Here is a 25,870-nt window from a genome sequence, read left to right as displayed (position 1 = left end):
CTCTTAAAACCTTCTTATGAAAATTTTGTTTTTATTATTTTTTGTTTTCATTAAAAAAAAAAATTAAAAGTAACAAATAAAAGATTGTCATTCATGTCAAATGTACCTACATCATCAAATAACTTAGTACCTTCGACTAGAAAATCACATAGAAAAATGATTACTGTAAATACTAGAAAAACAACTTATATGGATATTGATGGTAATTGGACTGGAGAAAATGTATTTGAAAAAATATCTCTTATAGGTGCAGGAGGATTTGGAGAAGTTTGGAAGGTTAGACATAAATTAATGAGATTTATTTCTGCTGCAAAAATTATTAAATTAAATAAATCATCAAGTGAATCAATTCAAAAAGAAATTATTACATTTAAACAAATGAAACATCCTAATATATTAAGTTATTTAGGAACATATACAGAAAAAGATAATGTTTGGATTATTATGGAACTTTGTAATGCTGGTAGTTTAAAGGATATTATTAAAACATTAAATACACCTTTACCTGAACAAGCAATTGCATGTATTATTAAAGGAGTTGTTAATGGACTAGAAGCATTACACAATGCAAATATTATTCATTTAGATATTAAACCTGCAAATATATTAATTAGTGATGATTGTGAAGTAAAACTTACAGACTTTGGTATTAGTAAACATGTAAATGATTTATGTGAAGATAAGTGGTATGGTTCAGCACCATATATGGCACCAGAAGTTGTTTTTAAGAAACCATTTACTACAAAAAGTGATATTTGGTCATTAGGAATTACCATATTAGAATTAAGAGAAAGAAAACCACCATATGAAGATTTAACTACAATGAGAATACTTGAATTAATTAAAAAACATCCACCACCTACTTTTAAAAATAAAGAAGAAAATAGTGAAGAAATAATGAATTTTGTTGCGTTATGTCTTATTAAAAATAGTAGACAAAGAGCAACAATAACTCAACTTAAAAGACATAAATTTTTAACACAAGTTGAAGACAATCAACCAGTATTAAATCTTTGTGTTTCAGTTTATCAAGCCAAATATCATTTATTACCTCAAATTGAAATATTACCTGAAAATAAATTTGCTATTAAATATTTAGATAAAGATGATATAAGTAAAACACAAGTACGTTCATTTTATTCTACAACAATAAAACAACAAAATCAAACAGATGTTATTGGAACATATCCTGATAATACTTTAGCTGGATCAACAGAATGTTTACCTGAAAATACAGAATTAATTAATGAACAATTTAAAGCAATTGAAAAATTAAAAAATGATATTCAAATTCTTAATGAAAAAGTATTAAGTTTAGAAGAAAATACAACTTTAAATATCAAAGAAACTACTGAAAAAAAATTAAAAGAAATTGATAATTATAAAACATTAATTAATGGATGGACAAAAGAAATAGTTGAAAATATGGTTAATACAGCTATTGATGAAAGACTAAAAGAAATGTATGATACAACACTTGAAAGTACTGATGGAGATATTTCTCCATGTGGAGTATTTGTACCAATAAAAAGTATTGAATCAACAGAATCATCAAGAGAAGTATCAAGAGAAAACTCACCTCATTTAGAAGATTTCAATCCAAGAACACCAAATAGACCAAATAAAAAAGAATTAAAAAAGAATTTTAATTTAAGTGTTAAAATTCCTAAAGAAATTATAAGTCCAAGAAAGAAAACATTAAAAAAAGATGAAAATTCATTAAGTTTAAACTCTATTGATAAAGACTTTATTTCATTAAAAAGTAAAACAAAAAAAAGTGTCACTTTAAGTGGACTAACAAATAAATTTAATTCATTTGAAAGTAAATCATTAAAAAAAAGAAGTGTAAATAGTAGTAAAGAAATTGAGAGTAAACCTTTTCAAAAACAATTAGAAAAAAATGATACTTCTGATGAAAAAATAAAATTATTTAATAATGAAATTAATAAAACTTCACCTAAAATGTCTTGTTGTGATACTATTCCTCTTCACACATCTAGTATTAAAATTGAAAAAAAAACAGAAAGTCCTACAACAAATTCTTCTTCAAATAATTCTTTAAATACTCAATTTCAATTTAAAAAACAAACTGGATTGAATGTAAATATTACTACTTCTCCTCTTGATATTAATCATTCTAAACTTAATGAATTAGATCCTAATCTTTCTAATCATATTTTAATAACTCCAAAAACTCCTAATGTTACTTCAACTCCTTTAGTTAAACCAAACTCTAATATCCTTCCTTTACAACAAACTAAACAACTTCCTCAAAATTTATCAACTCAATTAAACTCAACTATATCACCTGATAAATTACATACAACAAATTCTCCACAATCAACTATTATTCAAAGAGGAATTTCATCTCCACACTCATCCCGTAAAGAATCACTTAGAAAATTTCCAATGAAACAAAAAAGATTTTCAAAACAATCTTCTAAAATTCTTCATGGACAATTTACATCAACAACAAAATCTTCTTTAGATCCTGAATTAGAAAATAAAGTTATGGCATTATTAAGATTTGAACTAAGTAAAGCTAAAAATGCAGTTTGTGAAATGGTTCCTTGTCATTTTGAAATTTTAAGAATGGAATTAATTGATGAAATTGAAAGAAGAAGTAAAGTTTATAACTTTAATAATACTATTAGTGAAGGTATTCCAATGAAAATAACTGATTTAGAAAATAAAATTAATAATTTAGATAATAAAATTATTAATGTTGATAGTCAATTGTCTCAATTCAAAAATGAACTTCCTTTTATAATTACTCAATTTAAAAATGAAGTTCTTGATGCTTTTATGAAATTGTAATTCATTTTATTATTCTTTTTTATTTTTTTGGGAGATCCTTTTCCAATGCAGGAAATACAACAAATTTTAATGCCATGGCTATTGTGTAAAACCTTAGAGTCTTGTAAAGAAAAGCAAACAAGACATAGAAATCCAAGGTCATACAATAAAAAAAGAAATGTCAATAGCAATAAATGGCATAACAATTATAATAATAAAGGTAAACGATACACCAAGGAAAAAGGGTTTAGAAGACAAAAGACTCAAAGAAAAACAAATAAAAAACAAGGTAAATACAATGACAATAAAGATTATACAAATAACAAATATAAATGAATAACAATAAATGATATACAAGAAAGAATAAAAAGAATAACAAGTGAATGGAAAGAAGGAGAATATGAAGAAATACTTAAAAAATATGAAGGTAAGAAGAAAAAATGGTATGATATTCTTCAAGAAGTATATTCAATTAAAAAGAAAAAGATAATTGAAAAGACGAAAGAAGAGTTTAAAGAAAAAACAAAAGATTGGGAGGAAAAAGACATTAAGGCTATAGAAACAGAAATTAAAAACAAAAACCCAATTAAAGAAATGAATGATAGATGTAAAATTGCAAGAATAATAAATAGCAAACAAAGTATAATGAAAATACAAGAAGAAACAAAAAATAAAGAAGAAAAGATAGAAGAAGAAAAAGAAAAAGAAGAAATACTTGCTCTGAAAAATCAAATTACTGAATTAAAAGAAAAAGTTAAAGAATTAAGTATGAAAAGAATGGAAGAAGAACAAGCCATCTCAGAAGAAATGATGAGAAAAGCAAAAGAAATAGTTAGGAAAGAATTTGAAGAAGAAACTACAGAAATGAAAACACAAATTAAAAAGATTCAAACGAATTATGAAGAAATGAAGAAAGAAAATGAAAAACTCGAAGAAGAAAACTTAAAACAACAAGGAAAAATAAATGAGATAGAAGGAAAGAAAATCACAGAAGTAAATAACAAAGAAGAAAAAATCCGAAGCATCCAAGCTAATAAAAAGAAGATAGAAAAAGAAAATGAAGAAATGAAAGAAGAAATTGAAAAGTTGAAAAAGAGAAACAAAACGCTAGAACAAAATGCAAACACACTAGAGAAGAAAATCAAAACGATAGAGGAAAATACTAAAGAATTAAAGAAAGAAATAAGAGATAAAGAAAAACAAATCTCTGAATATCAAGAAATTGCAATTAAAAACCAATAAATTGCAGAAATAACAAGAGAAGAATTAGACAACACACAAAAAGAAAATGAGACACAAAAACAAATAATATCAAAACAACAAGATGATATTGAAAATTTTATTTCACAGAAGGAATTAGAGAAGAAGAAAACGATGACACTTGTGATAAATACACAACCAGTACTGAGGAAAGCATCATCGGGAACGATGGAGATGAATGAAACTACTCCTATGAAAAAGACAGTAGTGGAAATCGAAGAGAAAAGCAAAGCACTGATTGTCAAAAAACAAGAGATGATAATCAGACAAGAAATACAACAAAACAAAGAAATAGAATTTTAATTGAAGTGTTGTATTGTTTTGCAATTAATTGGTTGAATAGGAAATTATATAAGAAAATAAGAAATGAACAAATAGAAAATATAATAAAAGCAATAAACATCAATGTCAATAATAAAAAAGAACATATTAAATATATTAAAATATATCACATAAAATAAAAGAAAACATTAAACGATACATTAAAATGAAAGTAAATGATATAATGGAAGGAAGAGTAGAGTGTAATTCAATAATAAAAAATCATAATAAAAAATAACTCTACAGAAATTGATGAAGAATACCTTAACATTCTCATCAATAAAGTGAAAGAAATGAAAGTAGAAAAATGTGCAAACATTAATTACTACTGGAAAAGAAAAGAAGCTGACCGATTAATAATGGAAATTAATAATAGATGGATATGGTCAGGAAGCAGAATGCAGGAACTGCAAGATGATATGAAGATTATTTCAATGATTATGCACCTCTATCTCCAAAATAAAATAATAAGAGATAAATTTGATGAAATAAAAGAAATCTTAAAGAAAATAAATAGACTAGAAGATTTGGTCAAGGGAATTGTACAGAATAAAGTGCATCATGAAATTAAAAGAACATGATGAAGAAGGAATAAAAGTTAAAGCACTAGAAAGAATAAAGTACCTAAAATATATGATGACAATGATCAAATAAAGAATTAAATTTAATAAAGATGAAAGGGTCAGAATCAATACAAATAAAATCATGTTTGATTCTAACAAGAAAATTAGAATAAGGAAGAAACAAAAAATGAAATACACCCAAATAACGATATTACTTTAGAATATTGGAAATCGTTATATGAAACACAGGTGAAATTAAATAAAGAAAATTGGAAAATAAAACAAATCACCTCGTGGAATGAAAGATATATCAATTATGATAGTGTCATTATAACATTAAATGAATTAAATTTAAGTATAATGAGAATAAGTAACTGGAAAGCACAAGGAATAGACACTATATATGGGTATTATTGGAAAAGGATGTCATCATCAAGAGAAATCATTCTTAACATATTTAACGAATGGTTGAACTTCCCTGAAAACATCCCATTAGACATGGTAAGTGGAAGAACTTTATTAATCCACAAAGTGATAGGAATGATGTCATTAATTATCGTCATATCAGTTGTACAAATGTAATTATGAAAGTATTTACCTCCATATTAAAAGAAAAGATTCACATTAGACTTAATATGAATTGTGAATCATTGAAAATCAGTAGCAACCAATTGGGATGTAAGTTACAATCTTTAGCTGATAAAGAATGAATAATTAATAGTTATATATTAAAGCAGCAGAAAGAAGAAAAATACCCAAAATATGATGAGTCATATTATGACATTAAGAAATCATATGACACAGTAAACCACGAATGGGTAATTGAATCATTAAAATATTTTAATTATGAGTTTGTCATCATTGGCATAATTGAAAGTATAATGACTAGATGGAAGATATTCATTGGCTATAAATTTAATGAATATCTAGGATGTATTAAATTAAATAGAGGAATTTTACAAGGTGATTCCTTATCCCCTCTACTCTTCATCATTCAGATGAATGTATTTTCTCAAATCATCGAAGAGAAATTCCCAAAAGCAAATCACACTTTATATATGGATGATTTGAGAATAATGACAGAAAGTAGTGAAGAAATGGGAATAATCCACTATGAAATTAAAGAAATAATAAGTTACATATTGAAATGAATGAGAAAAAATCAGGAATGGTATTAAAAAACATTAAAGAAATACCAAACGGAATGCAAAACATCCCCGTAGTTGAAGGTGAGGACTTGTATAAATACTTAGGAATATGGCAGTCCGACGAAATTGATGACACCTTCAATTGTAAATCCATCAAAGAAAAAATGAATCAGAAGATGGAAGAAATAAACACTGATGAAAGTAGTAATAGAAGATATATTACTAGAATAAACACGGAAGTAATCCCTATCTTCAGATATTCAGCATCAGTTGTAAATTGGAATGTCACTTAGATAAAATTGATTTGGAGATAAGAAAATATTTAAGAAAGGCAAAATACAATGGTTCAACTCCAAAGATAGGTTATATGTCCCTCTAGAAGAAATGGGTGAAGGATTAATAAATATAAGGGACGAATATGTTATCGAATTAGTAAGAACAGTGATGTACTACTGTACCAGAGAATGTGAAATAGGAAATAACATATTAGATAGATGGTACAATAAGAATGGATTGTGGAATAGAATTCAAAACACTAATTCATAAAATAAATGAAACAAAAATAGAAGAAATAATAAATGAAGGGATAGAAAAGAAAAAAGAAAAAGAAGTAGTAGTAGAAATAAAGAAATTATTGACAAATACATCAAAAAATGGAAGTGTCATCAAATTAGTGGATATTTTAGAAGATGGAATGAGTCAAAATGAGTAGATAAAACTACTACAGTTAAAACATGGAAGTCATTCAATATTAAGAAAAATACATTTCTCAAATTAAGAAAAATGCAAGATGAAGCAATATTTTGTGGGTATAGAAAAGCAAAAATAATGAAAAATGAAATATTAAAATACGCAACACTTTGTAAAGACAAGATAACTACAGTAAAATACATTCTACTATCTTGTATTTATCATAATAAATCACAAATAGAAAAACATGACAATATTGGCATTATAATATTGATTAATAAGAAAATACACTGGAAATAAACAATATAAAAACCCCCATATGAAACAATGTTCAAATATAAAGACATTACAATGATATGGAACAAACAAATAATACATAAAAGTGAATGACAATATCACAAAATATCAGATATATATGTATTAGATAAAAAGAATAAAACTGGTCTATTATTTGATATGACTAATGTGGCTGATCACAATATTAATGGAGCCTATTGGAAAAAAGAAATATGTATAAGGAATTAAAGAATAGGCTAATGAAAATCGAGAAAATAAAAGATGTCAAAATAATTCCAGTAGTAATCTCAATCAATGGATTAGTAAATAAAGAAAGTAATAAATTAATTAAAGAATTAAAAATTGAAATCGACATCGAGAAAGAAATTAAAAACCTTGTAATAAAAAACATGATGGATGTCATGGAATACTGCGGAGATCACAATCAAACATACTCCGTAGAGCTGCTAGGAGAAGAAGACGAAGGGATGTGATTAGTCTCCCATGATCCAGGAAGAATAGAATCTATTTCTATTAATACTTAATTAATTGATTTTATTTATTCTTTTTTATTTTTTTTAAAAACAAAAAAAAAAAAAAATCAATTAGTTTAAATATGCTTTTTTTGTTTTTCAGGTTGAAGAGTAGAAGGATTTTCTTCTAATAATTTTGTTATTTTATTATATGATTTTATTAAAGACTCTTCAACTATAACTGAAACTTTATGAAGTTCATTATTCATTTTCTTTAAATAACTTTTTAAATTACCAACTTCATTGGTTAATACTATCGTATGACAAATACCTTCATTTCCAGCTCTTCCAGTTCTTCCAGCTCTATGAACATATAATTGTGTTGAAACAGGACAATCAAAATTAATAACAGTTTTAAGTCCTTTAATATCAATACCACGAGACATTAAATCAGTTGTAATAAATACATTAATTGAATCATTTTCTACTCTTTTAATTACTTTTAATTTTTCTTTTTGTTTCATTGAAGAGATAATACATCCAATTTCTTTTTTATCTTTTCCAATAAATTCTGCCATTTCTTGAATTAATCTAAATAAGACAAAAGCAGTGTTATTACTATTACAAAATATAATACTTTTTCCTGATGTTTTAAGTAATTCTAAAACAACAAGATCTTTTTCTATAGGAAGAACTGGTGTATATCTATTTTCAATTGTTGATGGTAATACATATTTTGTTTGTGTTATTTCATTAATATCTCTAACAAATGAATCATCAAATGTTAATAATAATGGTTTATTCATTTGTAATTGTTTAAATGCTTTAGGAGATGATGATAATGTAGCACTAAATAATAATGATCTAAATTGATTTGTACTTGATGAAAATACATTTAAACTTTTTCCAGTTTTAATATCAACCATATATTGTGGAGAAATATATTGTTTTTTTATTATATTTAATAATGGAAATAATGCAGGAATTGTTAATAATTTATCAGTTTCATCATAAATTAAATATTGTAACCATTTTAAGTCTAGTGTTGATTTAGATAAATGATTTAATAGTCTAATTGGAGTAGTTACAATAACATGACTATTACATGATGTTTCTTTTTCGATACTAGATTCTCCTAAACATACTAAATTACAATTTATTGTTTTTAATAAAGGTTTCATAACATTTGAAACTTGAAGTGCTAATGGAAGAGTTGGAATTAATATGACTACTTGAATATGGTTGAATAATGGATTAATTAATTTTAATAATGGTAAGGTATATGCTAACGTTTTTCCACTCCCTGTTGGAGCACGAACAGCAATATCGGTATCTGTACTAAAAATAAATTGCTGAACAATTTTTTGCATTGGATAAAGTTCTTTTATCCCATTTACATCTAATATCTTTGTAATTTCATCGGTAAATTCATTATTAATTACTGTCACATGTTTTCCTAAAACTTCTTTTTCCCAATGAAATTCTTGTGTATCTTTTTCATTTATTTCAACTGGGTTATAAAATTGTTTTTTCTTTATTTCTCTTTCGTGTTTTTTGGGTTGGGCTTTGTGTTTTTCATGTACTTTTTGAAGTGAAAAATGATCACTTTTTTGTTGTTCATGATGAGAAGGATTTTGCATTATATTTTTATTGTTTTTTAAGAATTTTTAAATTTATAGTTTTTTTTATTATTTATTGAACTATCAGATGATTAAATTATATTGATATTAATTCACACAAAGTAAAATACATTTGATACAAGGAAGATTTAAAAACTATGTGTGGTTTGAATAAGTAATTGAAGTGATGTATAAAATAATTAATGAAGTAATTAAATGAATATTAATTGGAATAAATAATAAGAAATGTTTGATAGTTATGAAAAGAAATATTACAGTCAATGATAAAATGAATGAAATTACAGTTTTATATAGTTCTATTTCATACAAATACCTATGTATCTTCAAATATGAGAAGAATAATAAAGTGAAACTGAACAATAGAATAGAAAAAGATATGATGGATAAAATAGACAACAGCAATAAAATTAATGAAATGAGTTTAAATTACAACAATAAAAATAGTATTGAAGTAAATTTAGATAATCAGATATTTTGCATCTGTAATACATTGACAAACAACACATTAGATCAAATTGAACTACACATTATAAAAAAGATACAAGAAGTAAATATTAATTAAAAATAAAGAAAGAAGAGATGATGAAAATGAATAAGAATTGATTTTAGAAGATAATGTGTAAAGCATGTTATAAAAGAAGCAGTAAAATGAATGTAATGACATATATCAAATTATACAAAATAAGAATAACTTGACTACATTAATAAAATAATGAAAGATTAAATATAATGAAATATATTAATAAATCAAAAATGAAATAAATATGTGTTTTTTAATAAAATAAAGGTTAATTAATAAGGTATAACCACAATTGGATTTTCTTCATATTGAGAAGTGTTTATTTCAGTTTCTTCAATATGCTCTATTGTTATAATAGAGTTTATTTCTAACATGCTCTCATTAAATTGTTCTTCTTCTAATTTGCTGCCAGAATTATTAATAAATATTCAATGAATAAAAAAATTAGTGAAAAAAAATTCAAATTGACTAAATTGTTAATGCTTTGCAACACCTCCTTTTCTCATTGGCATATACTTCTTCTTTTCATCAAGTTCTCTTTGAATCCACCACATTGTTCCTTGTCCACTTCCTCCAGCAGCAGCTTTTTGTTCAGCAAGATAAGCTTCAGCCTCTTCCATTTTCTTTTGTGTACTTTCAACTGCTTGTTCAGCTTCTTTAGCAGCCTCGTCAGCTTTTTTTTGTGATTCTTGAGCAACAGTAGCATCGTTATCAGCCTTTTCTTTAGCCTCAGTAGCAATTTTAAGAGCTTTAGCAGCTTTTCTTTGAGCAGCTTCAAGAGTAGTTTTAGCTCTTCTTAAAGGTAAATCATCTTCACTATCAAGTTTAGCTAATTCTTGGATAGCAGCATTCTTAGCAACTAATCCAGCAGTTTCTATCTTCTTTTGAAGTGCTTTTCTTTTATCTTCTTTAGCTTGTTCTTGTGCCTTAACTTCATTTAAAGCTTTTGTAACTTCTTCTTCTGCAGCTTGTGCTTCTTTTTGTCTAGCAGCAGCAGCCTCAGCAGATTTCTTAGAAGCAGTAGCTTTTTCAGCAGCAGCTTCAGCAGATTTCTTAGACTCTTCAGCTTTTTTTTGACATTCTTCTAATTGTTTAGAAACTTCATCAAGTAATTTTTGGGCTTTATCTAACTCAGCAGTATTGTCACCTTGTGGAGCATTAGCAACTTTATGCCAATCCATCCCATAATAGTAAGTAAGAAAATGAAGCATTCCAACTTTTTTAAAGTTTTCTACTCCAGCTTGTTTTAATTGAGAACGCATTTCTTGAACAGTTTTTTGATTTCCAAGTTTTTCAAAAACACGGTGCATATTTAACTCATCAAGATCACATCCATTTTCGTGATTCTCAATCTCAAATTCTGAAAACATTTGAGCAAATTTCCATATTTCTTCAGCCACTGTATCTTTATGTGTTGGCCATAAAGCATTTAACATCCAAATGGCTTGTTCTTTAAAACACTTCTTATTAAGAGCTTTGAAGGTTTCTTGATCTCCCATAACTTACAATTTTGACTATATCTTAATAAGATTCACCTTTTTTAAGTTCTTTTCTCATAATAGTTTGACATCAAATTGAACTTTTTAATATTTTATAGATCTTACGAAGAAAAAAGAAAAGGAATCAATTATTCGAAACGAATAGACCAATGAGTCCATTGGGAACTGAAGTGGTTGTTAAAATCAGTAATAACCAATCTACCATTTTCTTGAGTAAATTTAAGTTCAGTTTCTTCACCATCTCTTATAATAAATGCTTTGGTAAACTTTTTCTCAGTAACTAAAACAAATTCATTAATAAACTCACCATACAAATAATCTCCTTGAACAGTGTAATCAAATGAATAGTTATTCATAGTCATAGTAACAGCAACATAATTATCAGAGTTATCAACACTAATACCATCATCAGTATAGAATTTACCTTCAGCACGTCCCATATTATCATAAATAACAACTCGAAGATAATCATTCTTTTCAGATTCTGTTCCAGATTTTCTTCCCTTAGTAACCATTCTCTCAGTAATGATATAACCTCCTCTTCCAAATAATGGGATAGAGTCCAAAGTAACTGGAATTACTAAATTCATTGGTCCATTATATACATTACTATTATTAAAGTAATCGTACCATTTACCTTTAGGAATTTGTACTTGATGATTTGTTTCTCCTTCTTGAATTACTGGTGATGCTAATAAAGCGTCACCAATCATGTATTGATTCTCATTATCAAATAAATCATCTGATTCTGGGAATGAATAATACATTGCTCTAATTACTGGTTTATAATCAACTCTATGATAATACCACAAAGAATACCAATACGGTAACATTTGATATCTTAAATTAACAGCATATTTTAGTCTATCACTAACACTTTGTTCAAATAGCCATGGCTCTCTTCTACTAGCTGTTTGACTAGAATGTTGTCTGAAGAATGGTTGTAATGCACCAGCTTGATACCAACGAATTAATAATTCAGTGGATGGGTTATGAGCAAATCCTCCAACATCTCCACCACATAAAAATCCAAGCATATTAATATTAACTAATTGACTAACTTGACTAGACAAATATTCCCAAGTAGCATCAGAATCTCCAGTCCACATAGCACCATACTTTTGTGAACCAATATAATATGATCTTGTTAAAACAAATGGTCTATACTTATTGTTTGTTCTCTCTAATAATCCTTTTTGGGTAGACATTTGTTGTAACATACCATAAAGGTTATGTACATTTTTATGAAGAATACCTCCCTTATGAACTGCTTCTTTCTTAACTAATAAATCTTGTACATCAAATTCAGTTGGTTCATTCATATCATTCCATGCATAAACTATTTCAGTTGTGTCTTTGTATTTATCAAATGAGTATAATCCAGCCCACCAATTTCTAGCTTCTTCTGATAAGAAATCTACCCAATTAGATTTTAAAGGCCAACACTCACCTGTATAATCATCAGTATTATTAATACCTTTCTTAATGAAATAATTTCCTTGTTTACCTTCATCATGAACATAATAACCATTGTCTGATGCGATATGACAATCTTGAATTGTAACAAGATATCTATTCTTTGATTTTAATTGTTCTTGTAATTTTAAAGGATGTGGGAAAGATGATCCCCAAGTGAAATATCGTTTACGTTGTGTGTGCTCAATATCAAGCCATAAAGCGTCATACATAAATTCATATTTATCAGCATCATTATCAACACCTTCAACAATATTTTGGGAATTATAACCCCATTTACTATTATGGAATCCAAGAGAAAATCTTGGTGGCATAAAAGAAACACCAGTTAATGAATAATAGCTCTTAAATAACTCTTGTGGACTTGATTTTGAAATAATAAAGAAAGAAAGATCACTATCTTCTGAAGTAATAAGTAATTTAGCCTTATTGTTATAGAGTTCATGGTCAATAAATGTATCTGTTGGATTTGTATATAATACTGCAGTTGATTTACCTCCTTTATGAGATATAAAGACAGGTAAATTACCATATTGTGGGTGAGTAGAATTAACAGGGAATGTAGTATATCCAGAAGCATAAAAATGATATGGCTCAGTAAAAGCTCCTTTAGACTTATCTGTTAAAGGAAGTGGTTGATGTACATTCTTACCAGATCCAAATAATCTTTTAGTTGGAAATTCTACATCAATTCCGACTGGATAATAATCACTTTTAGTATCTTCTCTATAAAGGAATTGTCCAGTACATCCAATGCACAAATCATTATCAATTATAACTGATGCATTTTTATAAACTGAAAATAAAGTTGTTCCAGCTTTGAAATTAGCTACTTGAGCACTAGAAGATATTAATGTAATTTCTTGTGGTTTAAGAGGTTTATAAGCAGTATTTGTTGGAATATTAAATCTAACGTGTTCAATAGATGGATAAGTATATCTAATATACAACTGATTATCACCTAATGAAATGATATTTAATTGAATGTTCTTATTTATACTCCAAGTTGGCTTTAGTTTGAATGATAAAATATTATTGGTATATCTATATGAACGTACATCTGCGTTATAATGAGAAACAGGTCTAAACCTATTTAAATTACACCATGACCTACTAGAACAAGTAGGAGGTTTATTAGGTATTGCAATGACAAAAGCAATAATAGAGAAGAAAAGGAACATAATAGAATTAGATAAATTCCAGATCAATAAATATTTATATATTTATAAATTTATTCTAATTATTTTATTAATAAAATAATTAGAATAATAAAAAGAATTTATTAATTTATTCATAAAATTTCATCTATAATTTATTATGAATTAATAATATATGACATTTAGCAATAATTTCATCAATAAAATAATAAATAAAATAATATGAATAACAAATAATTGATAATAAAAACAATGTTAATTTTTCATTCAATCTTAAGAAGATTTAACCCTCTAGAAATAGTATAATTACTTTGACTTTTTATTTCATTAAAGAAATATGAATTTATTTTTGTTCCAATTTCTTCAATATCATTCTTTTCTAAAATTATTTTTCCATTTCTCCAAATTTCTTTTACAGTCTCAATTCTTTGAGAACCTTGAGCTCCTTTTGTGATTCGAGAAACAAAGATATACCCTAATTCAAATAAAAGATCTATCAATAAATGAAGTCCTTCACTAATTTTATATGTTTCCATTCTTCTCATAGCAGTTTTTATTGAAACACCATTTTCAATATCTCTTTGGAATAAGTCATTACATCGATGTTCTACTACTAAATTAAATAAAATAGAATCTTCTCCATGAACCAAACGGTTAATTCTTAATAATTGAATAGCAACATTTGATCTTTTAATTGGAGGAAGTAATTCAATCTCAAAATAATCATTTAATAATGCAAGAAAAATACTTTGTTGAGCAACTTGGTAATTTCTTTTTTCTCTAAATTGGTACTTTCTTTTATACCCAGTTTCTTTTTTCCATTCTAAACTAATTTCTTTTCCTTTAGAATTCTTTATTTTATACTCTAAATTAATATAATTCTTATGTAGTGTCTCTTCACTTTGCATAGTTATTTAATCAAAATCAATAGTGATTAGTTCTATCTAGAAATTAATAGGGGTTTATTATTTTTATTTTTATCTATAGAAAAGAGCTTTAATACGATTCGAAGATGGCACGTCAGAGACACCACATGAAACCCTAAAATAATCCCATGCTTCGAATCTCCCAGTTATCGTCTGGTCATGACGTGCCTTTGGTGAGATAATATCTATTCAAAACTAACTGTTTATTATTATTAATATTTATTAGAAGTGATTATTATAAAAGATTATTATTCATTAACGTGTATTGTTATTCATTAACGTGTATTGTTATTCATTGAGGTGTATTGTTATTCATTGAGGTGTATTGTTATTCATTATTAATTATAAGGATTATTATTTACTAAGGAGGTATTATGTATTAAGAATTATCATTTATTAAAGAAGACGCATATATAATTGATATTGTTGCACAAAAATTAAACATAAGGATATTATCAAGGAATAGGGTTTCTTTAAGGGGTGTCGAAGGTAAAAGGAGATGAGCTATAACAGTATGTTATGGATATACTCTCCTTAAAACAACAATATAAAGAATGAGAAATATTATATTACTCATTAAAATCAAAATAAAAGTCAGGCAGCAACTTAATTGAGGAACCATTTAAGTCGAGCATGCCTGAAAAACTTTATTTCAATAGAAATAAAGCGTGTTGAAGAAACTGATTCGCTCACTTCTCAACATGATGAAAAACCTAAGGATAAGGTTAATCATAATTGATTTCTTTTTTTTTTTTTTTTTTTTTTCTATAGAAAAGAGCTTTAATTATATAACGAACATTTTTTTCATGCAAAACTGCGGTTTGATCTAATTTTAACTTAGTGTTTCAATTATACTCTTAGTGTATAAATGAATAAAGACTAGAAATAGGGTTGTTGTTTTTTTCCGTCTTGGATTGTAAGTTAATTGTTTTTTTAATTAAGTCATGTTGGATTGAATATTTTGTGTCATTATGAATATTCTTTCAAGAAAAAGAATGTCTGAATATTTTTAGTGTTCTTCCAATAAATTGTCTTTTATTTCATATTATATCTTAATTAAGATATATCATTTGATGTACAAAAACTAAATTCATTTATTTGACTTTCATATGATAAAATAATGTAACCAATAATCTTCAAATTTTTTTTTGACTTAAAAAAATCTAAAGAAAATCTGACTATATCAATAAAAAAAAAAGATTGAAAAGACTTTGAATCATCACAAAATGGTATTATCTATTCAAAAGTATTTGCCAAATGCTAAATACACAAAATCAGAATAATAAAAAAAAGAGTGGATTAATGAAAATGAGTTTCTAGTTCAATAAATAATTGTTCAGTCTCTTTTAAATCATTTAGTAAAAGGTCATTAATTTTCTAGTATGTTATTTAAAGTTTTTATATTAAGTGTGATAAAAAACAAACTTTTGTCATTGAAATATTTTGTTGAGGTTGGACTTCTTTTTTGTTTGTTGCATTCATAGTATAATTTAATTCTTCTATAATAGGTTCAATAGAAATAAGTGGTGTTATTGGGGTTGTGTCTTCACTTCCTAAATGATGATTCATTAATTCTGTGATTTTATTATCTAATATACTTGATATATAATCTGCATATGAGTCAATAGCCTATGGTATTGAGTAGAAGTATTTTTATTTTATTATTACTAATTCAAACATTATATATAACATTGGCAGATGTTACTTTAATATCAATAAGAGTTTCTTCTAACGCATCAATATTTTCATCTATTGCTGTAGAAATAACTCCTCTCATTTCTCTTTGAAATGGTGGTTCAATTTGTGTTTGTTCCATTTTCTCTTTTTTAGTTTTTCTTTTTTTTTTAGCTATTAATAACATATAATGTAAATAAAAACATTATTTTTAATTGAAAAATATTAATAAATTCTTTTCAATTTATTTCAGATAAAATTAAAATTTTTAGAATCTCTAAAATTTACAATAAATATACAAATTAATACTTTTAAAATAACTGACTAAATAACTTATATCTGCGGAAAAAAAAACAATTTTAATGTTTTTTATTAAATTTAATGAGAATAACTTGTTTAAAACTATAGTTTTAAAAACAGTTTATAGTGAAGAATAAATCAAATTTTATTATTTAAAAATTAATTAATTTTGTTTTTATTATAACATCAGCGAAAAAAAAACAAATAAATAAGTAGAAATATGATGAGGATTTTTAATGGAACTACAACTTGAATAATTGACAATGAATGATGTATAAATGAGGTATTGAATCTAATTATTTTTATAGAAATGAAATAATTAAAAAAAATAAAAGTAATCAATAGAATAATTGTTTTTTTTTTAATAAATTCTTTTATTTAAAAGTATGTTTCAAAGTTATTCAATTTGAATTGGTTAATTTGTTAGTTAGAAGTGAATTAATTAACTGATTATTATTAATTTTAATTTTTATTAATAACATCAAATAATGTTATATATTACACAATAAAAACTTCAAGAAAAAAATTTAAATAAAAAAAAAATAATAAGAGTATATTTAAAATAAAAAAGTAATAATAAAAAGAACTATAGAAAAGAATAAAAACAAAAAAGAATATTTAAGCAGAATGACATTTCCAAACATAACAAAAGAAAAAAAAAAGAAGGAAATTCGTCAAGAACTACCATTTAAAGGAAAAGAACTTACAACTCAAAATCATTAAAATATAAATGCAAAGATTAATTCCTGTAATTAATAGTTTACAAGACGTCTTTACAGCTGCAGGTCTTCCAAATACATTACCTCTTCCACAAATTGTTGTTGTTGGATCACAGTCATCTGGAAAGTCTTCAGTATTAGAACATGTTGTTGGAAAAGACTTTCTTCCTCGAGGTTCTGGTATTGTTACTCGACGACCACTTATTGTGCAATGTGTTAGAAGTAATGTTGCTGAAGACTATGGACAATTTGAACATACAGGTGATCGTAAATTTACAGATTTTGGAGAAATAAGAAATGAAATTACAAGAGAAACTGAACGTACTTGTCCTGGTAGAAATGTTTCAAGTGTACCAATTAGATTAAGAATATACTCATCTTCTGTTGTTGATTTAACATTAGTTGATCTTCCAGGTTTAGTAAAAGTTAATATTAATGGACAAACAGCAGAAATGGTTAAAAATTTAAGAGATATGGTTTATGAATATGCATCACCAAGTAATGCTTTAATTCTTGCTGTTACTGCTGGGAATATTGATATTGCAAATTCTGATGCACTTCAAGTTGCAAAAGATGTTGATCCAGATGGAGAAAGAACTATTGGTGTATTAACTAAACTTGACTTAGAAGATAAAGGAACTAATTCAATGGATGTTTTAATGGGAAGAGTATATCCATTAAAACTTGGATATATAGGAGTGGTTAATAGATCACAACAAGATATTAATAACGGAGTAGATGTTAAAACTTCATTAAGACATGAAAAAGAATTTTTTGAAAACCATCCAGTGTATTGTTCTATTGCTGAACGAATGGGTACAGAGTATATGGTAAATAGACTTAACGTTCTTCTTCTTCAACATATTCAAAAGTGTCTACCTGGATTAAAACAACAAATTAATCAATGTTATGAAAAGGCAAGATCAAGATATGAAGATATTAAACCAGATGACGAAAATCTTCTTTCATTATCACTTCAACAGATTATGAAATTTTCTGGTTCTTTTGCTGCTGCATTAAATGGAACTGATACTAATATCCATACCCATGAAATTTCTGGAGGTGCAAAGATCTTTAGTGTGTTTGAAAATAACTTTAGACCAACTATTGATAGTCAAGATATTCTTTCTGGAATTAAAGATGTTGATATTTTAACAGCTATTAAAAACGCAAGTGGAACTCGACCATGTCTTTATGTACCACAAAGTGCTTTTGAAAATCTAATTTCTAAACAAGTTAGAAATTTTGAAGGTACTTGTCATAATTGTGTTGATAATGTTTATAGAGAAATGAAAGTTATTGTAGGTAAAATTGCTAAAGACAATATTGAAAAATATGATAGATTTAGAGAGGCACTTATTCAAGCATCAACTGAAGTAATGAATGATTATATGACTCAAACACATAAAATGGTACAAGACCTTATTGATATTGAGGCGGACTATATTAATACAAGTCATCCAGATTTTGATACAACTAAAGTATTAAAAGAAGCTGATGAAGCTATGAAAACTCCACAAGATGGAATTGATACTATTGTCACCATTGACCCAAATAACACAACGAATGCACAACAGTATGAGGCTAAAAAGCCAGTAAAGTCAAGTTTCTTTGCTGGACAAATTAACAAAAATCAAGCTAAACCACAACAACAACACGTTCCAAAAGAAAGTATAACAACCAGTATTAGAGTAGATCATACTAATCAAAGAGAAATGAGAGAAATTAATTTGATTAGAAATTTATGTAAAGATTACCTTCTTATTGTTAGAAAAAGTATTAAAGATCTTGTTCCAAAAGCTGTTATTCACTTCTTAGTATTTAAAACAAGAGATAGTTTACAAAAAGAATTAATTAAAAAGTTATATAATGAAGCTTTATTACAAGACCTTCTTGCAGAAAATCCTGCTATTGTTAATGAAAGAAAAGTTGTCAAACAAAATCTTGAAGCACTTAAAAAGGCATTAGATATTATTAATCAAGTAAGAGATCAATGCTTCTAAAAAATTACTTTAATTTGAATGTTATTTTCAAGGAATTCTGTTCAATCCCAAATAATTTTCAAAATTTCTTAAATTTTAATTTTTGTTATTTAGTATTACTTTGGAATATTTTCTTTTCCAATAATAAAATTCTTTTACTTTTATCTTATAAAAATAATGAAAGAAATTTTTCTTGTTTTATGAAAAACACATAAACTTCATTGGTTGTTCTTATAAATCATTTGGCTTTGAAAAAAAAGAATGAAAAAAGAGTTGTATATATAAGTATTATTATAATTTATCTTTTTCTTGTTTTAGTTTTTTGTCTTTATATTAAATTATACAGAAATTAATAATTGAAAGAAAGAATTTAACTCTCTAATAATTAAGTCGAACAAGATATAAAATACAATTAATGAAAAAGAAATAACTTGATATTATTTGTTATTTTTATCAATAACTATTTCATTGATTCTTTTATATAAAAAATTTCTATTCAAAAAAGAAAAATAAATATTAGTTATTATTAAAGTAATAATGGATTTTGTAAATATAAAGAAAATATATTTTAAAGTATAATCATTCATTTTATATATAGATAAAATCTCTAAGACAAATTGTAATGAAAGATATAGTTATTAAAAATAATGGAAAATGTACTTTAGATTCTTGTAAAATATTGATCGAAACATAACATTAAGGTAATTTTCAATTTTATGGATTTTGTGACAAGAGTTAATTTTTCAGTAATAAGGAAAATTAAACATAAGATAGAAAAATGAAACATTTAAACATAAAATGATTAACATAAAGAATATACAACAATAACTTGTTAATAGTATAAATTAGAAAAACAAAATGCTTTAAGTTTATGAAAAAAAAATTTTAACAACGAAAGTATTTATCTGAATAAAATAAAACATATTAAATTACTTCATCAATATTAATTAGATTAGACAACTTTAGTATTAATAATCACTCACACAATAAGGTTTTTGTTATAAAAATAAAAAAAAACCGTAACAAAAAAGAAGTAATAGATAAAATTGAACATCTTCAAGACAATACACAATAAAATAACAATCACTCTATTAAATTGATTTCAATAAATAATACCCTCTAATATAAGTTAAATAAATATAGGTTTTCAACTTAATTTGAAAATCTGAACAATCAATTATTACTAGTGTCTGGATAAAATGAAGTATCGTTATTTCCATTAAATGAATAATGTTGTGGTGAGAATGAATGTGATGAAGATGTTTGGAAATGAGGTTGAGATGTAGTATTATCTGATAATGGAGGTTGAGATGTACTAGAAACACTTTGTTGATTTATTTGATTTGAAGCAGAAGTAGGTATAGGAATTGTGATAGGAGGGGTGGGTAATTGTTGAAATTGATTAGTAACATTGTTATTTGAAGTATTAAACTGTTGTTGAACATTATTTTGATAAGCAGATGCAGGTTGAGCAAAAGTTTGGAAAGGTTGTACTATTTGTTGTTGAGGGTCTGTTTGAACAGATGTATTAATTCCAGCAATTAAAGATACTAATTCACTAATTAAGGCATTTTCTTGAGGACTAAGACTTGATATAATTCTTAATAACTGTGGAATTCTTTGGTTTTGAGGAAGTTGTTGATAAGAATTAATCAAACCAACCAAAGGAGAACTTAAAGGATTGACATTAGTTTGTTGAGTTAAATCACGTAAAATTGATTGTTGATATTGTAATATTTGTAATACAGATTCTTCAGTTTGTTCATTAGCATTTTGTAAAGCAGCAGGTTGTATTTCTATATTTTGTTGAGAAGGAGAAGAAAGAGACTGAATGACAGGAGTTGATACAGGAAGATGAGACTGAGTAAGAATTTTACTTTTTTGTTCTGGTTTAATAGAGGAAGGAAGTTTAGGAGGTTTAGAATTTCTAAAAGATTAGTATAAATACATGTATCTATAAGAATAAATGAATATTAAATATATATAATTAAATAATAAACATTCTATTAAATAGTACAAAGAAATATTTTATGCAATATTTTATTAAAAACTATAAACAAACGGTACTTTCTTTTTACCATCAGCTTTTGAAATAACTCTAATAGGAAATGAATGTAATGTTGCGATTTGTTCTCCTTTTTTATTTGTTAATTTAAATATTACTTTAAATAGCATATCTTCATGTTGGCTTGATAATACTAATATACGTACATCACATGTTATTCTATTTGGTGAAGACAATTGTGCCGTAAATGAAATTGGTTTTTGATTAATATAATGAACTTCCTAAATATAAATTAATATTTATTATTTCCTGTTTATTTTGTATGTCCCTTTTATTAACAAACAGTTAATCCATCATTGTCATACACTAATGAACAATCAACATTACACCCTTCTAATATAATACTCTCTGATGAGATCGAAACTATAAATGAACTTTGCTTTATTACTACATGAACTTCTTTTGTTGTCCCATCTGCTTCAATTCGTTCTTCTTTTGGTAATTTATGTTGACAAGTAACTAAAAACTGTCCTTGATGACTTGTAGTATCTTGCATACTGAAGAAGTAAAAAAGAGAATATGAACTTAAATTTACCCTTTCTCTTTTTTTTTTCTTTTCTTCACTTTTTATAAATTTTTCTATCACAAAAAAATCTTCATTAATCAAAACATTACATAAAATCATAAATTATCATAATAACAGAAAATGAAACATCCATTATAACTACTCCACTACTATTACTCAAATAAGGTTATGTATAATGCCATTATTTAATAATACTAATATCACTCATTATTATAGTGTATATTATATTGACTACCATGACTTTATTAAACGTTTCAAATAGTAAATGATGCTATGAATTATTATAAGTAATTTAAAAGAAACAAACCAAACAATATCAAAAAAAAATAAACAACTTAACTAACAATAATAAAATAAAAATTGTTATAAATACAATATTTAAAAAAATGTTATTAAATATAACAAAAAGATAAGAAAAAAAATAAAATAACAATAATATATCAATATTTCATATCATTACATTATTACTGAAATTAAATTCATTAAAAATAGTTTATTTAAACAATAAATATCAAATTTCAAATAATCTATTTTTACTTACTTAAAACTTGAAATAAATTTTTTAGATTGTTTAAATAACAAAAAAAAATAATAATTTTACAATAAGAAAAACAAAAAAAGAGTTTAAAAATAAATCAAATTTATTGATAGTATTTATTATCTAAAGTTACTAATACACGTAAAATTGTGTAGTTAATAATAAAGACAATAATACCTATCATAGTAATCACAAAATAATGAGTACCATCTGCTGAATTAAACCATCCTTTTTTTTCATTAGTAGTGGATTGTTGAATGTCATTACTTCCTTCTTCTTCTTGTATAATTTCAATTGGTTTTTGTTCCGTTTTTTTTAATTCTAGGGCATTCGTTTTAGGGATTTCTTTAGTTTCAGGAAGGATTGGAGGAATAACATTTTCTTGTGGTTTTTCGTTTTGTTCTTCATTGGTTTGATTATTTTCAACAACATCTGTTATACCAATAACAGGTGGTTGGGTTTTACTTTTGCTGATGTTTTTATTGGTTTTTGTTTCTTCTTTAATTTTATTTAATAGTTCATCATTTTCTTTAGGGATTGGCTCATTTTCAATAATACTATCACCTAGAGGATCATTTAAAATTTTTTGTTCAAGTGAATAGCTAATCGGACCTATACTCCTTTGAGAGTTATTAATGTAATCATATATATCTTCAGGGTCATAACTATTTAAACTATCTTTAGGAATGTCTTTATTGATATTTAGAGACATTAACTGATTTATTAGATTTAAGTTATTTTCTGATTTTGAAAGAAAATGGTAAAAAAGACAACTAATAGATATATTCGTAATTAAACTTTATTTAAATTGAATGTATGACTGTCTTATTTATTTAATGTCGTTTATTCTTGTTATAGAATTTATATTTATTATTGATGTATTAGAAAATTCTTCTTCTAAAAACATTGTTTTTAATTTCCGATGTAAAACATTTTATCTTTCATTTTTTTAATTTTATTATTCAAAACCAGAACTAATATTCAGATATGACACATTCATTAATATCTTAATTTTAATAAAACAAATTCAAGTTACTTAATTTTTGAAGGACTATTCTAAATATAAGATTATCAGAATTTTAGGTTTAAAACATTAAAAATGTTGCTAGTTATTACAAATAAAATTAACACTTCTTGTTAAAGAAGATTAATGAAACAATTTAAATTGTTTTATGTAATGAATATAATTTTTTTGTGATAATAAAATATTAGATTCTTTGTATTGAAGAAGTTAATAAGAAATTTGAAATTTCATTTGATATATTAAAAAAATAAGATGTATTTCATTCAAAATAAAATAGAAATTATTTTAATTCAATAATTAACATTCTATAATTTTATTTTACTAATATAATGACATTAAATAGGAGTAGTAACTAAAATTAGGATCATTTTGTTTTATGAATGAAAAAAGATAGATAAAAACTGGTAGTTGATGAAGAATAACCAAAAATAAAATAGACAAAAAGGATAGTACTTTTTGAAAATAATTGCTAGTATTTCCATTTGTTTCAACTTGACTATAATAATTAAATAAAAATTTTAATTTAACCATTTTTGATATATTATTTGTTTGATAAAATTAACAAAAGCATTCTTTTTACTCAAATAATTTTTTTTAAAAAATGAATATTATAATAAATTAATTGAAATATATTAAATAGAACATTAAAACTGTGACAATTTCCTCATTGACAAAGAAAAGACAAATAACAAAGAAAGTATTTAAAATCTATTCAACAAGAGTTATTATTTAGTACTTAATAAAAGACGTTAATAAATAATGAATAGTTCTATTTTTATTTGAAAATAAAAATTACTATATGATATTATAAAACATTATTTTTCTTTCATCTTTATTGTTAAAATTGTAAAGACTAGTGATAAATAATATATACTTTCAAAAATCTATTACTAGTTGCATATTAAATGATAAATTAATTAACAGAATACTTGTAACTACGAATAAGTATATAGTTATTAAAGTATATTTCATTATATTAAAAAGAAAATTAATAGTAATAATACTCTATACTATGCAGAACACATTAATGTTTGTGATAAAGTTTATATTAATAAAAACATTAATGTTATAAATAATAATAAATTATTCACTTCAGTATTGGGTTCTATAAAAATAATAATTATATTCATTTTTAAAAATAATTTATAATGAGTTTATTATAGTTAATATTATCTATTGTAGTTCTATCAATTATTTATTCATTAAAAATAGTTTAGTTAAATGTTTTGATATTAACAAATGAATAATTATTATAAAAATTATACTTTTAAATGACATAAATTACAAAATGAATATCCAATTCATTTTATTCATTTTTGTATTATACTTTAACCGTTCTTCTAATTATTTGACATTATTTTTTCGGTACTTTTTATATTCTCTTTTTATTTACATTTGTGATAAACAACATTTCTTTCTTGTTGTACTTTTGGATAAATTATAAATGGAAGGTATATTAAATAAAAGATAATGTAACTAACATAACACTATAAATTTATTACTATTTAAACAAATACAATTGTAAACATTAAATAAAATACTGAAAAACAAAACAAAAAACCTCTAAAAGTATTTCCACAAAAAAGAGACATAAAATTTACACAATTAAATAATAAAATTATATAAAAAAACCAAGCTAATAAATTAATTAATTAACTTTAATTAGAAAGACTCTATTTAATTATTAAAAGAGATTATTGAAACATTTATATTCATATTGTATTATAGTTAAAAGTATATAGTTTTGTTTGGTCATAGTATTTATTGTAAACATTTAAACTAACTAAGTATTGTGTTATGAATGTATTAGCCATTATTTATCTAGCCATGAATTAATTTCTTTAAAAAGAAAAGAATTGGTTGATGGGAATAGCTAACAATATGTTTAAACAAATATTGTACTTGTTTTGGGAATATAATGGTAGTGACTTTCTTAAAGAAAAGAAAAAACAATTTTTGTGGTTATAAGTAATTCATCTCATGACTATTAAAATATTTTGGTTATTAAATACCCTTTTTTATTCATACAAATAATAGTAGTTTACAAGGTTAGTCTCATCAAAAAAGAGAACATAAAAATACTTTAACAACTTAAACTCTTTGTTTAGAAAAGATCACCAAATCCACCGAAGTCTTCCTCTTCTTCTTCTTCTTTTTTCTCTTCTTTCTTTTCTTCAGCTTTAGTTTCAGTTTGTGCAGTAGTGGCAGCTGGGGCAGCGGCTGCAACAGCCATTGATCCCATTTGTTTCTTTCCAGCTTCAATAACTTCCCAAACGTTCTTACCGTTCATGGCATCG

The 25,870-nt window shown here is 25.0% G+C and overlaps 10 protein-coding genes across 10 annotated transcripts, besides 3 other annotated features; 2 read left to right on the top strand and 8 right to left on the bottom strand.

The window, feature by feature from the left end:
• Positions 1-93: 93 nt before the first annotated feature.
• Positions 94-2,817, top strand: EHI_052800 (protein kinase, putative; the record flags this gene model as incomplete). Its single annotated transcript, XM_645360.1, has 1 exon — positions 94-2,817. One exon carries the CDS (start codon positions 94-96, stop codon positions 2,815-2,817), a length of 2,724 nt encoding a protein of 907 aa, XP_650452.1.
• Positions 2,818-2,849: 32 nt separating this feature from the next.
• Positions 2,850-7,611: a repeat region.
• A 53-nt stretch (positions 7,612-7,664) lies between these two features.
• On the bottom strand, positions 7,665-9,167 carry EHI_052790 (DEAD/DEAH box helicase, putative; the record flags this gene model as incomplete). Its single annotated transcript, XM_646538.1, has 1 exon — positions 7,665-9,167. One exon carries the CDS (start codon positions 9,165-9,167, stop codon positions 7,665-7,667), a length of 1,503 nt encoding a protein of 500 aa, XP_651630.1.
• A 778-nt stretch (positions 9,168-9,945) lies between these two features.
• Positions 9,946-10,103: a repeat region.
• A 60-nt stretch (positions 10,104-10,163) lies between these two features.
• On the bottom strand, positions 10,164-11,189 carry EHI_052780 (TolA-like protein, putative; the record flags this gene model as incomplete). Its single annotated transcript, XM_646540.2, has 1 exon — positions 10,164-11,189. Exon 1 carries the CDS (start codon positions 11,184-11,186, stop codon positions 10,164-10,166), a length of 1,023 nt encoding a protein of 340 aa, XP_651632.1. The 5' UTR covers positions 11,187-11,189.
• Positions 11,190-11,314: 125 nt separating this feature from the next.
• On the bottom strand, positions 11,315-13,843 carry EHI_052770 (glucosidase II alpha subunit, putative; the record flags this gene model as incomplete). Its single annotated transcript, XM_646541.1, has 1 exon — positions 11,315-13,843. The coding sequence occupies one exon, from the start codon at positions 13,841-13,843 to the stop codon at positions 11,315-11,317; it is 2,529 nt and encodes an 842-aa protein (XP_651633.1).
• A 239-nt stretch (positions 13,844-14,082) lies between these two features.
• Positions 14,083-14,727, bottom strand: EHI_052760 (uncharacterized protein; the record flags this gene model as incomplete). Its single annotated transcript, XM_001913747.1, has 1 exon — positions 14,083-14,727. The coding sequence occupies one exon, from the start codon at positions 14,725-14,727 to the stop codon at positions 14,083-14,085; it is 645 nt and encodes a 214-aa protein (XP_001913782.1).
• A 95-nt stretch (positions 14,728-14,822) lies between these two features.
• Positions 14,823-15,505: a repeat region.
• A 539-nt stretch (positions 15,506-16,044) lies between these two features.
• EHI_052750 (uncharacterized protein) lies at positions 16,045-16,561 on the bottom strand (the record flags this gene model as incomplete). The annotated part of the gene is made up of 3 exons (XM_001913746.1): positions 16,045-16,122; positions 16,171-16,374; positions 16,424-16,561. 3 exons carry the CDS (start codon positions 16,559-16,561, stop codon positions 16,045-16,047), a joined length of 420 nt encoding a protein of 139 aa, XP_001913781.1.
• An 888-nt stretch (positions 16,562-17,449) lies between these two features.
• EHI_052740 (dynamin-like protein) lies at positions 17,450-19,441 on the top strand (the record flags this gene model as incomplete). Its single annotated transcript, XM_646542.1, has 1 exon — positions 17,450-19,441. The coding sequence occupies one exon, from the start codon at positions 17,450-17,452 to the stop codon at positions 19,439-19,441; it is 1,992 nt and encodes a 663-aa protein (XP_651634.1).
• A 1,152-nt stretch (positions 19,442-20,593) lies between these two features.
• On the bottom strand, positions 20,594-21,981 carry EHI_052730 (uncharacterized protein; the record flags this gene model as incomplete). Its single annotated transcript, XM_646543.1, has 3 exons — positions 20,594-21,347; positions 21,483-21,706; positions 21,769-21,981. The coding sequence occupies 3 exons, from the start codon at positions 21,979-21,981 to the stop codon at positions 20,594-20,596; spliced, it is 1,191 nt and encodes a 396-aa protein (XP_651635.1).
• Positions 21,982-22,652: 671 nt separating this feature from the next.
• Positions 22,653-23,261, bottom strand: EHI_052720 (uncharacterized protein; the record flags this gene model as incomplete). Its single annotated transcript, XM_001913745.1, has 1 exon — positions 22,653-23,261. The coding sequence occupies one exon, from the start codon at positions 23,259-23,261 to the stop codon at positions 22,653-22,655; it is 609 nt and encodes a 202-aa protein (XP_001913780.1).
• Positions 23,262-25,165: 1,904 nt separating this feature from the next.
• EHI_052610 (uncharacterized protein) lies at positions 25,166-25,870 on the bottom strand. Its single transcript, XM_001913744.1, has one exon. The coding sequence runs from the start codon at positions 25,861-25,863 to the stop codon at positions 25,678-25,680; it is 186 nt and encodes a 61-aa protein (XP_001913779.1). The 5' UTR covers positions 25,864-25,870; the 3' UTR covers positions 25,166-25,677.

This window comes from Entamoeba histolytica, genomic scaffold (genome assembly GCF_000208925.1).
Source record: "Entamoeba histolytica HM-1:IMSS scf_1104750517077 genomic scaffold, whole genome shotgun sequence".
Taxonomy (NCBI): Eukaryota; Evosea; order Mastigamoebida; family Endamoebidae; genus Entamoeba; species Entamoeba histolytica.
This window is presented reverse-complemented; position numbering and strand designations above follow the sequence as displayed.